Here is a 13269-nt window from a genome sequence, read left to right as displayed (position 1 = left end):
GGATAGGCGGACGCACACACGGGGAGAACACAGTGAGAAGATGAAGCGGGACTCTGGTGATGCGTCCAGGGATCGCCAAGAATGGCCACACGTCTCCAGGACCTGGGAGACAGCAGAGAACAGATTCTCCCTCACAGTTGTCAGAAGGAGGGAAGACAGCACCGAGAAATTCACCCAGACTGTAGGAGGACTCCTAAAGGGTTCAGCCATGAGATAGAAGCCAAGAACCATGGAAAAGAGATCAGAGGCTCCATCCCAGCTCTACCAAGTACCCCACACGGAGAGATCAAAAGAAATGGTAGGAGAACAACACTCAGAGAGATGACACATGGAGATTCTTCAGATCGAAAGCACAAACTTGATACCTAGGAGGAAGAACAAGAATATATACAAACAAATCGTGTCAGAGTGAAACTGGGGAATACTGCAGACAAAAAGAAGAGGACTTCCACTGCCATGTAAAATGTGGTAAGTTGCAGTCTCCCAAAATTCCCACTACAACAACTAAAAGAAAACCCTGATGCTGGGAAAGATTGAAGGCAAAAGGAGGAGAGGCTGGCAGAGGATGAGATGGTGAGACAACGGCGCCAACTCAATGGGCAGGAACTTGAGCGAACTCCAGGAGAGAGCGGAGGACAGGGAAGCCTGGCACGCTGCAGCCCGTGGGGTCGCAGGGACTCAGATAGGACTTAGTGACTGAACAGCAACCACAACAAATTAGGGGCTTCCCTGGTGGTCCAGTGGATAAGAACCCGCTTGCCAATGCAGGGGACACAGGTTTGACCCCCGGTCCAGGAAGATTCCACGTGCCGTGGAGCAACTCGGCCCGTGCGGTGTAACTGCTGAGCCCAGGCGCCCAGAACCTTGCTCCACGAGAGAAGATGCCGCGTGAGAAGTCTGCACGCCACAACTAGAGGGGACTCCTGCTCTCGCAGCTAAGCAAGCCCGCACTGCAACAGGACACAGCGCAAACAGAAAGCAAATAAATAAACTTTAAAATAAAGCCAGGTAAATTACACAAAGTGTATTTGAAAGACAATGGGGAAATATGGAAGTAACAAGGACTAGATGGCTAGGATTCCTAATAGCAGAAACCTTTCCCCAAAAAAGAGGGCTCTCCCATGATGGAAGATTATACCATGTAAAACTTCTATGGTTCTTCCATAAAAAATAGCCAGTACACGGTAAAAAAAAAAAAAAAAATACCAGACATAAAAATAAATAGGAGGGAATGTCCTGGCAGTCCACTGGTTAGGACTTGGTGCTTCACTGCCAGGGCCCGGGTCCACCCTGGTCAGAGAACTAAGATCCTGAAAACTGCATGGCACGGCAAAAAAAAAAAAAAGGAAAATGTGACAAATAATCAAAAGGAAAAAATGTAACAAAAGCAGACTCAAAAATGACTCAGATCTTACTGTTAACTAGCATAGACTTAAAATAAAGATAGATGGAAAAATTCTGCCAAAAGAGTATCCATAAAAATATAATAAAATGGACATTCTAAAACTGAAAAGTACAATATATAAAGTTCAGAATTTATCAGATGGTTTTAACAGATGACTGGACATAGCAAAAAACAGAATTAGGGCATTCAATTTAAAAAAAAAAGTCTGTGGAAAAACATCCAAACCGAAGCAGATAGAAATGAGAATGCAAACAATAAATGAGTGTAAAAGACATGTGGGAATGAGCCAACAAGTCTAACATAAGTGTAATTGGCAAATCAGAGGGAAATAAGATAGAAAATGGGGCAAAAGCAATATTTCAAAAGACAGAGGTTGAGAAAATTTTAGACTTAACCAAAGAGATCAACCCATAGATTCAAGAAGTTCAGCAAAACTCAAGAAGACACTTTTAAAACCCTAGCTACAAAATGATCATCTTCTGAAAGAAAAAAGTATTAAGGTCTTAAAAGCAAACAATATGGCACATAATTCCCAAAGAAGCAAGAGTAACATTTAGAACTGACTTTTCAAGAAAAACCATGGAAGCCAGGGGACAATGGGACACTATCTATCAAGGAGTGAAAGAAGAAACTTGTTAACAATTCTACATTGGAGATTCTACTTTAAAAAAATAAGTTTTGCAAAAGTGAAGCTTAAATAAATACATTTTAGAAAGATAAAACTAAGAAAATTCTTCACAAGCAGACTCACACTTCCAGAAATACTGAAAGATGTTCTTCAGGTTGAAGGAAAATGGCCCCATAAAATACACACAGATCTACAGAAAGGTGTGAACAGCACTGGAAAGTGTAAATATATAGATAGACACAAAAGAGTAATGACCACAATGGGCTGAATTGTGTCCCCCCCCAAAACTCTTAGATTGAAGCCCTCGTGTAGGATCTGGAAATAAGGCTGTTAAGAGCAAGCTCACTCAGTCACTTCAGTCCTGTCCGACTCTTTGTGATCCCATGGACTTGCAGCCCACCAGGCTCCTCTGTCCATGGGATTTCCCAAGAAAGAATACTGGAGTGTGTTGCCATTTCCTCCTCCAGGGGATCTTCCCCACCCAGGGATCAAATCCACATCTCCTGCATCTCCTGCATTGCAGACAGATTCGTTACCACTGAGCCACTGAGGAAGCCCTGTAAGGGCCAAAAGTGAGTGAAAGTGAAAGTCGCTCAGTCCTGTCCGACTCTGTGACCCCCTGGACTACACGGCACATGGAGTTCTCCAGGTCAGAATACTGCAGTGGGCAGCCTTTCCCTTCTCCAGGGGATCTTCCCAACCCAGGGATCAAACCCTGGTCTCACACATTGCAAGCAGACTTTTTACCAGCTGAGTCACAAGGGAAGCCCAAGAATACTAGAGTGGGTATCCTATCTCTTCGCTAGCGGATCTTCCTGACCCAGGAATCGAACCGGGGTCTTCTGCATTGCAGGTGGATTCTTCACCAACTGAGCCATCAGGGAAGCCCTTGTAAGGGCAAATTAAGGTTGAGTGGAGTAATGAGGATGGGACTCTAACCCAGTAGGACTACTGTCCTTATAAGAAGAGGAGACACATCAGCTCTCTGTCTCCCCCTGCTCTCCTGACACAAAGCAATGGTCATGAAAGGATACGAGCCAGAAAGAGATGTCTCACCCAAAATCAACTTTGATCTTGGACTTCAAGGCTCCAGAATTGTAAGAAAATAAGTTTCTATTGTCTCTGACACCCAGGATGTGGTCCTTTGCCAGGGCAGCCAAGCAGAGTCATACACTAAGTGTTTAAGGCAACAATAATAAACGTGGCTTCTGGGATTCACAAGCGTGTACAAGTGAACTGTACAGTAACAGCCCTCAAGTCAGCAGGAGGGGAGGTAACCCCTAGTAATGCTCTCGGTCTCCTTGTGAAGGAGTGAAAAGTACTAAGGTGGACTAAATTTGTCAAGGAAATCCTGAAAGGTGAGATATGAATAAACACAAAAGAAAATCCAAAATAATCTACAAATAAAGTGTCACAGTAAATAAATAAATTTAGCAGGATCAGTGGGGAAACAACAAATACAAACTAAATTTTCCAAGTATACTAACAACAACAATTAGAAATTTAAATTCAATTTTAAAATATATATTTATTTTTATTAAAATACAAAAACTATTTATAATTGATCCCCTAAAAGACTGAGCGAGTGAACTGAACTGAAAATCATAAACCTAGAAATATAAATCATATGAAAGGTGTAAAAATTCTCTAAAGTGAAATTATAAAGCATTACTGAAAGAAATTAAAGTGGATTTAATAAATGGAAAGCTACTCATGTTCACAGATCATATGATTCAATGTTAAAAAGATGTCAATTTTCCAAAAATTGATTACTGTGTTCAATTAAAATCCTAGCATTTTTTTTTTAATTTGACAAACTAAACTTTGAGTAGAAGGGGTAATAGTGAACATTCTTACCTTGTTCCGAGTCTTACAGAAAAACTTTGTTTTTGCTTCTCTGAAGGACAGGGAAGCTTGGCATGCTGCAGTCCATGGGGTCACAAAGAGTCAGACATGGTCTAACATGATTAACTACACTGATTCATTTTCAAATATTAAGGAAATGTATTTTTTAGGTATGATAGTATGAGAGACTGGTATTAGATATTGTCTAAAAATAAAGCATAGTTTTTATTGATAATATGATTCTTAGTTTTATTTCAATTTAAACTAGCCAGAAGCACATAATAATTCTTTCATTAGTAATGTGCATGTCTTACTCTGTCAGACATTTTTTTAAATTTATTTATCTATTTTAACTGGAGGAAAATTCCTGGGATAAAGCCTCATGGAAATTTTTAAACTATATGTCTACTATCTTGATTAAAAAGTTAAAATCAATCTTTATATGGTAAATAATAAATTTAGCGTGAAGAATTGGAAGTTAATATTCTCCTAAAAAAGCTGAGAGGAGTTGCATTTGGGGCAGTGAGCATAAGCTGGGTTCATTCACTTGGAGCCACGAGCCTCTTCCTGGGCAGGCAGACACAGAGAAGGAGGCCCCTGGGACTCTGCCAGGGTGTAGACCTGGGCCATCCTATCGAGGGTCACTTGTGATGGGCGAAAAGGGCAGGTGACCAGTTCCTAGGGATGTCAGGGAAGGATTTGGCAAGCAGAGCTCAGGCCCTAATAATAGGAGCCGAAAGGGGGGAAGACACCAAATTTAGAAACCTAAGAAAACGGGTGCTCCTGAGTCAGTGAGAGCACAGTGGCAAGGAGAGAACAACGCGGCCAGACAGGAACCAGGAAGGGAGCACGTGCCCAGGTCACACCTGCCCCGGCAGGTATATAAAGGCTCCTGGCTCAGGAGGCCCCACACTGAGCACCTTCTCTCTCTCCACCTGCTCCTCTGACCTACTCCACCCTCAACCCACCAGAACCATGGGATGCTCTGGCTGTTCCGGAGGCTGCGGCTCCAGCTGCTGCGTGCCCGTCTGCCATTGTGTGCCAGCCTGCTCCTGCTCCGGCTGTGGCAAAGGGGGCTGCAGCTCGTGTGGGGGCTCCAAGGGGGGCTGTGGCTCCTGTGGGGGGTCTAAGGGGGGCTGTGGCTCCTGTGGGGGGTCTAAGGGGGGCTGTGGCTCCTGTGGGGGGTCTAAGGGGGGCTGTGGCTCCAGCTGCTGTGTGCCCGTCTGCCGCTGTGTGCCAGCCTGCTCCTGCTCCGGCTGTGGCAAAGGGGGCTGTGGCTCGTGTGGGGGGTCTAAGGGGAGCTGTGGCTCCTGTGGGGTGTCCAAGGGGGGCTGTGGATCTTGTGGCTGCTCTCAGTCCAGCTGCTGTGTCCCCGTTTGCTGCTCCCAGTCCAGCTGCTGCAGACCCTGCGGCTCGTGTGGGGGCTCCAAGGGGGGCTGTGGCTCGTGTGGGGGGTCTAAGGGGGGCTGCGGCTCCAGCTGCTGTGTGCCCGTGTGCTGCTGTGTGCCAGCCTGCTCCTGCTCTGGCTGTGGCAAAGGTGGGTGTGGCTCCTGTGGCTGCTCCCAGTCCAGCTGCTGTGTCCCCGTTTGCTGCTCCCAGTCCAGCTGCTGCAGACCTTGTTGCTCCCAGTCCAGCTGCTGCAGACCCTGCTGCTCCCAGTCCAGCTGCTGTGTTCCCGTTTGCTGTCAGTGCAAGATCTGAGATGCTGACCTCAGACCTCAGGTGGTTCCAGCCAGTCCCAGCTCCCTGACTCTGAGCAGTGACATGTCCAGGCCCCCAGGGCACACTCCATCCTCTCCAGGGCGGTGAAGTCTGAATCCTCGCGACCAGAGATCCTGTTCCACACTTCCTGATGGAGAAGGAGGTTCCCCTCATACTGCCTGAGCCATCCGAGGATTTGCTGCCACTTTCAACCCAGGAGAATCTCCCTCCTTGGCAGCTGAACTCCTCCCTCTGCAGGCTGCTCAGGGGCTGAGCCCCAGAAAACCCAGCCCTCGTCCTCTGATGGGCACGGAGCTGTTCCAACCGTCTCCTTCCTGGCTTCTTGCTGCTCCGCCCTGGTTCTAACATAACCTCAGGGCTGGAGCTGACCTCCCAGGGCCTGGGGCCCAGATCCACCAAATAGCCCTCCCCTCTTCCGTGACTCTTCCTTCTGACCTCGGTCTAGCAAATTCTTCTCTGGGCTTCTGAAGCCACTAAATAAACAGACTGTCCTCAATAAGCCTTGTCTCACCATGATTCTTTTCTTACAGCCTTCCTCAGAAGAAGACATTTCTAAATGTCTGGCATATCATCAGTGGTAGTGGAAATCAGAGTGTGTTGGCAATATTTGCTGAAATTTACAGTATTACACGCAGACCTTTTCTCTCTCTCTCTTTTTTTTTTATTTTTTTAGACTTTTTTTAATGTGGACCATTTTTGTTTTAAGTCTTTATTGCACCTGTTACAATACTGCTTCTGTTTTATGTTTTGGGGTTTTTGGCCACAAGGCGTGTGGGATATCTCCCCAGCCAGGCATCGAACCTGCGCCCCCTCCATTGGAAGGCGAAGTCTTAACCCCTGGACCACCGAGGACGCCCACAGGCAGACCTTTTCATTCTGTGCTCTGCGTTCTCAGTATTTATCGGCAGGAAAGGACACTGCAAATTCACAAATTTTGTTGAAAAAGCTGGTTAACACAAAATTGTTTATCAGAAGATGCAATTAGCCACCACCTAAAACTGAATGGCTGACACTTGTTTATATGATTTATGATATACTCTCTGGGTGGATGGTAAGGGGATTCCAGACAAAAGTACCAGTGCCTGTGGGATCACTGTGGTTTTGTTATTATGTAGTGACAAAAAGTCAGGACACAAAATATCATAAGCAGGTGATCAAAACCATGTGTAGCCAAGAGATGGATGAGCTGATGTTTCCTTAATATTCTATTTTTAATATTAAACACTAGTAAACTTTTTAGAAAAAAATATGCAGACTTGGGACACTGTGAGCACTCCTGAGTCTCACATGTGGTGGTCACATGGGAACAGAAGTTCGAGGAGCGGTAAACGTTCACGGTAGGTCCACTATCCCACCCGAAATCAAAAGCAAAGCACAGAAATGATATCGCACTATCCAGATGCCCTTAAGTCACATGAAGAAATAGATCACATCAGGACTCCCTGGTGGTCCAGAGGCTAAGACTCGGTGCTCCCAGTGCAGAGGGCCCAGGTTCGATCCCTGGTCAGGCGACTAGATCCCACACACTGCATCGTAAGACCTGGTGTGCCATGGCTAAGACCTGGTGCAGCCAAGTAAATAAACATTAAAAAAAATAGGTCACATCGAAGCCCCTTCCACAGTCGGTGGGAATGTAAATTGATACCGCCACTGTGGAGAACTCTGTGGAGATCTCGCAGAAAGCTATGACGACAGCTGTCGTAAGACGCAGCAGTCCCGCTGCTGGGCATGCACCCTGAGAAAACCGTCATTGGAAAGAGACACATGCAGCCCATGCTCACGGCAGCACCGCTCAGCCTGGCCCGCACGGGGAAGCAGCCTGGACGCCCGCTGACAGACGGACGAATGAATGAAGTGGCGGCACACGCACACAGTGGGGCCGCACTCGGCCGTGAAAGGAATGGACTTGAGTCAGTCCTAGTGAGGCGGTGAACCTACAGCCTGATATACAGAGTGAGCAAGTCAGAAAGAGAAGGATAAACACTGCATACTGACACATACACATGGAATCCAGCAAAATGGCGCTGCTGAGCGAACCAACTGGCAGGGCGGTAACAGAGACGCAGACATAAAGAACAGACCTGGGGGTGCAGTGGGGGAGGGAGAGGCGGGTGAACTGAGGGAACAGCACTGAATCACACACATGACGTGCGTCAGACAGACGGCCCGTGGGAAGCTCGCCGACGCGCGTCAGAGGGCTCGAGGGAAGCTCGCCGACACGCGTCAGACAGAGGGCTCGAGGGAAGCTCGCCGACGCGCGTCAGACAGAGGGCTCGAGGGAAGCTCGCCGACGCGCGTCAGACAGAGGGCTGGAGGGAAGCTCGCCGACGCGCGTCAGACAGAGGGCTCGAGGGAAGCTCGCCGACGCGCGTCAGACAGAGGGCTCGAGGGAAGCTCGCCGACGCGCGTCAGACAGAGGGCTCGAGGGAAGCTCGCCGACGCGCGTCAGACAGAGGGCTCGAGGGAAGCTCGCCGACGCGCGTCAGACAGAGGGCTCGAGGGAAGCTCGCCGACGCGCGTCAGACAGAGGGCTCATGGGAAGCTGCCCTCCGGTACCGGGAGCTCGGCCCAGCGCTCAGTAACGACTGAGGGGTGGGATGGGGTGAGGTGGGATGGAAGGCCAAGAGGGCGGGGACGTAAGCCTACCTGTGCCCGAGTCACCTTACATGGCAGACACCACGCAACATGGAAAAGCAATGATCCTCCAATTAAAAATAAAATTTTTAAAGAACCGATCATGTCAAGTCCAGCGTTGGATGTCAGAGGAAAATCACTTGCCTCGTTTTGCCAGATAGAGGACCAGAGGCCTCAGCCAAGAGCTTGGCCCTGCATTTAGTTTTCTGCCTGTGCTGCCCCTCCAGGACTGCTGGCATTGTCAACACCAAGAAGAGTTGGGACAGAGCCTGAAACCTTCCGTGAGAGTCAATCTTGTCTCCCAGAAGCTCAGAGTTAGGAAAAGCCCTGCAGGGTACCAGAGAGGCCCAGGCCAAGAGCTGTGGAGGGAAACACAAAGACTGCACAGCCCATCACCAAAGGGGCAGTGGGTGCGGGGGCTCTGCAGACAGGACTGTGTGTTCCAGGGGCAAGGCTGATGAGCACCACCCGGTATCATTCACTGGTGATCACCGGCAGCCAAACATTCCCACCTTGTGGGGAGGGATCTGTCTAACGGGGAAAAAGACTCTTTCAACCATGGCACTGGGACAGCTGGAGACCCACGTGGCCTTATTTCACACCATACACAAAAGTTAACCAGACAAGACCCAAGAGGGACTTCCCCAGTCGTCCAGTGCTTAAGAATCCACCTTGCAATGAAAGGCACAGAGGCACCACCCCTGCAGACCAGGATCCCACAAGCCGTGGGCCCCAAGCCCATAAGCCACAACTAGAGAGCAGCTCCCGGGCTGCAGCTAAGACCCAGGGCAGCAATCAACAAACAGATCAATCTCAACAGTAGACCCAAGACAAGTGCTAAGACTATGGAACTCTTAAAAGAAAACATAGGTGTAAGTCTTCACCACCTTGGGTTTGGCAAAGGATTCTTAGATATGACACAAAAAGCAAAGCAATAGAAAAAAAATGGATAAATTGGACTTTATCAAATTAAAAACATTTGTGCTTCAAATAATATCACTATGAAAGTGAAAAGACAACACAGATTGGAAAAAAAATGTTTGCAAATTATGTATCTAAAATGGGCCTTTATGTGATCTATAAGAAAAGAAAGCTGAGTGGTGAAGAATTGATGCTTTTGAACTGTGGTGTTGGAGAAGACTCTTGAGAGTCCCTTGGACTGCAAGGAGATCCAACCAGTCCATCCTAACGGAGATCAGTCCTGGGTGTTCATTGGAAGGAGTGATGCTGAAGCTGAAACTCCAGTACTTTGGCCACCTGATGTGAAGAACTGACTCATTGGAAAAGACCCTGTTGTTGAGAAAGATTGAAGGCAGGAAGAGAAGGGGATGGCAGAGGATGAGATGGTTGGATAGCATCACTGACTCAATGAACATGCGTTTGAGTAAACTCTGGGAGTCGGTGATGGAGGGGGAGTCCTGGCGTGCTGCAGCCCATGGAGTCGCAAAGAGTCGGACACGACTGAGCAACTGAACCGTATACAAACTTCACTCTGTCTGACGGTGATTGCCAATGATTTCCTCTTAGGAAATTCGAAATAGAAACCTTCCTCAAACTGATAAAGAACACCTACAGAAAACCTACAGGTAATATCATACCTAACGGTAAGAAACTCAAAGCTTTCCCACTAAGATCAGAAACAAGGCAAAAACGCACCCCTCTCACCACTGCTTTCCAGCACCACGCTGGAAGCCCCAGCTAACGCATGAAGACATGAAAAGGAAATAAAAGGCATACAGACTGGGAAGGAAGAAATAAAACTGTCCTTGCTCACAGGTGACATGATCGTACGTGGAGAAAATCCAAAATCATCAGGAACAACAACTCCCAGGGACAGACCTCCCACCCATGTTCCCCGCCTCTTGTTTGCAGAAAAGGTCTAGCCTCCGAGGCCTTCCCTGAGTTCCAAAGGGTAAATCAGAGAAGCAAAAAAAAAGCAGAAGCAAAGGAAAACAGTCAAGCAAGACATAGTAGTAATAGTTTAGCCATAAACTACTTCCTCCTCAGCAGCTGTAGATCATCTCCTGAGCCACATCCTGGGGCTGCTTTGCAGATACTGAAACCCCCACCAGCTGGAAGAAGTTAACTGCAGGCTGCCCACAAGCACAGCTGGAACCAGACGGGCGATGACTGAGGCTCTTGAAACATCACCCTATTACCTCACCCTACGACCTCTCTGAGAGCTGGGCGCGAGCTAGTCACCCACCCTGTGACCCTCTCCCTCACACTGTCTTTAAAGACCTTCCCCAGGGAAATTCCGGCAGTCCAAGGGTGAGGACTCCATGGTTTCACTGCTGAGGGCGTGGGTTCAATCCCTACTCGGAGAACTAAGATCCTGCAAGCCATGGCCATAAATAAATAAATGTAATTCGGAAAGAAAAAAAAAAGCCCCTTCTCTGAGACCATGGGGGAGTTCAGGTCTTCTGAACTTGAGCTTCGAATTCTCCTTGCTTGATGCCTGCAGCAGACACGGCACTTCTTTCCGGCAGCCTGTGTCAGCACACTGGCTTTGCTGTGTTGGGCAAGCCGGCTCACGTTTGGTTTTGTAACACCTTCTTGGGACAGTAGAAGTACAAAGGCACCTGCAGATAAGTGGGGGTCTGGGCTTTCTTTGGGACCCCATAGACAGAGTCGCACACACCTATGAATGGCAGATACTGCATTCTAGAAAGTCCAGGAAAGCTACGAATTCTGGAAAGTTCTTTCCATTAATAAGTGCAAAACAAAATGGCAAGAGATCAAATTTAGAAACATGAGAGAGGAGATGGTGGACAGAGCCAGTGAGAGGCCAGGGACAGGAAGTGTGTGCACAAACACACACACACTCTCACTCGTGTGCCCTGGAGAAGTGGCACAAACAGGAAGTACTAACAGGAAGTCAGTATATGATCCACCTGTCCTGGCAGGTATATAAAGGCTCCTGGCCCAGGAGACCCCACACCTGAGCACCTTCTCTCTCTCCACCTGCTCCTCTGACCTACTCCACCCTCAACCCACCAGAACCATGGGCTGCTCTGGCTGTTCCGGAGGCTGCGGCTCCAGCTGCTGCGTGCCCGTCTGCCGCTGTGTGCCAGCCTGCTCCTGCTCCAGCTGTGGCAAAGGGGGCTGTGGCTCGTGTGGGGGCTCCAAGGGGGGCTGTGGCTCATGTGGGGGCTCCAAGGGGGGCTGTGGCTCCAGCTGCTGTGTGCCCGTCTGCTCCTGCTCCAGCTGCGGCAAAGGGGGCTGCGGCTCGTGTGGGGGCTCCAAGGGGGGCTGTGGCTCGTGTGGGGGCTGCGGCTCCAGCTGCTGTGTGCCCGTCTGCCGCTGTGTGCCAGCCTGCTCCTGCTCCAGCTGTGGCAAAGGGGGCTGTGGCTCGTGTGGGGGCTCCAAGGGGGGCTGTGGCTCATGTGGGGGCTCCAAGGGGGGCTGTGGCTCCAGCTGCTGTGTGCCCGTCTGCTCCTGCTCCAGCTGCGGCAAAGGGGGCTGCGGCTCGTGTGGGGGCTCCAAGGGGGGCTGTGGCTCGTGTGGGGGCTGCGGCTCCAGCTGCTGTGTGCCCGTCTGCTGCTGTGTGCCAGCCTGCTCCTGCTCCGGCTGTGGCCAAGGGGGCTATGGCTCGTGTGGCTGCTCCCAGTCCAGCTGCTGTGTCCCTGCTTGCTGCTCCCAGTCCAGCTGCTGCAAACCTTGTTGCTCCCAGTCCAGCTGCTGCAAACCTTGTTGCTCCCAGTCCAGCTGCTGCAGACCCTGCTGCTCCCAGTCCAGCTGCTGTGTCCCTGTTTGCTGTCAGTGCAAGATCTGAAGCTGTAACCTTGAACCCCCGACAAGTGTCCCCAGTCTGAGCTCCCATGGCCCGTGAGACAGTCGGTACCCTCAGAACGCAGAACCTCGTGCATCTTCATCAGGAAAGGCACCACCTGAGACTCTGGGTCCTGATGGCGCTGCAGGGCCACCTCGTGCTCCCTCCCCAGCTTGTCGTCCTCACCTCTGCTCTCTTACCCGGGGCTGAGCCAGAAACACCCCCCACTTTCCTCACTGGCTCCAAGGACCAATTAGTGCTGTTACTGCCAGAGACCAGCCCACCTCCCATCACCTCTCTTCACCACCTGTAATACCTGAGCTGTGTGGGTTCAAGACCCCCAGGAGGTCGCTAACGCTCCCCAGTCCTGGGATTGCCCAGGACCCCCAGTCCATCTCCCCTCCTCCCTGGACCTTGCTCTCCAGCACCTGCTCTCTCTGTCCTCTGTCCACCAAGGTCTGCTCCAGAACCCAAAGAACCCCTAAATAAACACGTTCTCCAACACACACCTGGGGCTCACTGTGGTTCTTTTTTACTTGCTCTGTAGACGAAACACCATAGAAACACCAGTGGGAGTGAAAACTGGTGAAGTCTCATGACATTTACAAATGTTGAACTCAAATTCCCTTTTTGAGAGCTGCGTTTTCTCAGAATGTGTCCTAAGGGACAATTCCTGGTTATTCCCCAGAAACACATGATAAGGCTATGAGTCAGATTATTATTTACAGAATCGAGAACTTGGGCGGTGCCTGCAAATACAGCCAGTGTGACCCAGTGATGTAAGTTTTCCATCCCCAGGTGGGCACCAGGCAGAGGGCACAGACACCTGTGCGTCCTTGCCACCTGAAAGGATGGCTCTGGCGTCAGGAAGGACTCGCTGGGATGTGGCCTTCTCTCAGCTTCTGCGCCCTCGGGACCTTAATAACACTTCACTTTCATTGCATGGCTGGTGCTCTGTTCTGCTCTGACACAGTCCGGACCAGCCTCTTATGAGACTCTGAGCTTAGCTCATGAGCCTTTTTAAACTACACATTTATTTTGTTGTTGCTCAGCCACTAAGTCGTGTCCAAGTCTTTGTGACCCCACGAACTGCAGCACACCAGGGTTCCCTGTCCTTCACCATCTCCCGGAGTTTGCTCAGACTAACATCCATTGAGTCAGTGATGCCATCCAACCGTCTCATCCTCTGTCGTCCCCTTCTCCTCCTGCTCTCAATCTTTCCCAGCATCAGGGTCTTTTCCAATGAGTCAGCTCTTCGCATCA

General features: G+C 49.6%; 1 protein-coding gene across 1 annotated transcript; it reads left to right on the top strand.

Annotated features, from left to right (window-relative positions):
• The first annotated feature begins 11183 nt into the window (after positions 1 to 11183).
• LOC122707556 (keratin, ultra high-sulfur matrix protein-like) lies at positions 11184 to 12508 on the top strand. Its single transcript, XM_043923134.1, has one exon. It carries the CDS (start codon positions 11239 to 11241, stop codon positions 12007 to 12009), a length of 771 nt encoding a protein of 256 aa, XP_043779069.1. The 5' UTR covers positions 11184 to 11238; the 3' UTR covers positions 12010 to 12508.
• Positions 12509 to 13269: the final 761 nt, after the last annotated feature.

Source organism: Cervus elaphus, chromosome 2 (genome assembly GCF_910594005.1).
Source record: "Cervus elaphus chromosome 2, mCerEla1.1, whole genome shotgun sequence".
Taxonomy (NCBI): domain Eukaryota; kingdom Metazoa; phylum Chordata; class Mammalia; order Artiodactyla; family Cervidae; genus Cervus; species Cervus elaphus.
This window is presented reverse-complemented; position numbering and strand designations above follow the sequence as displayed.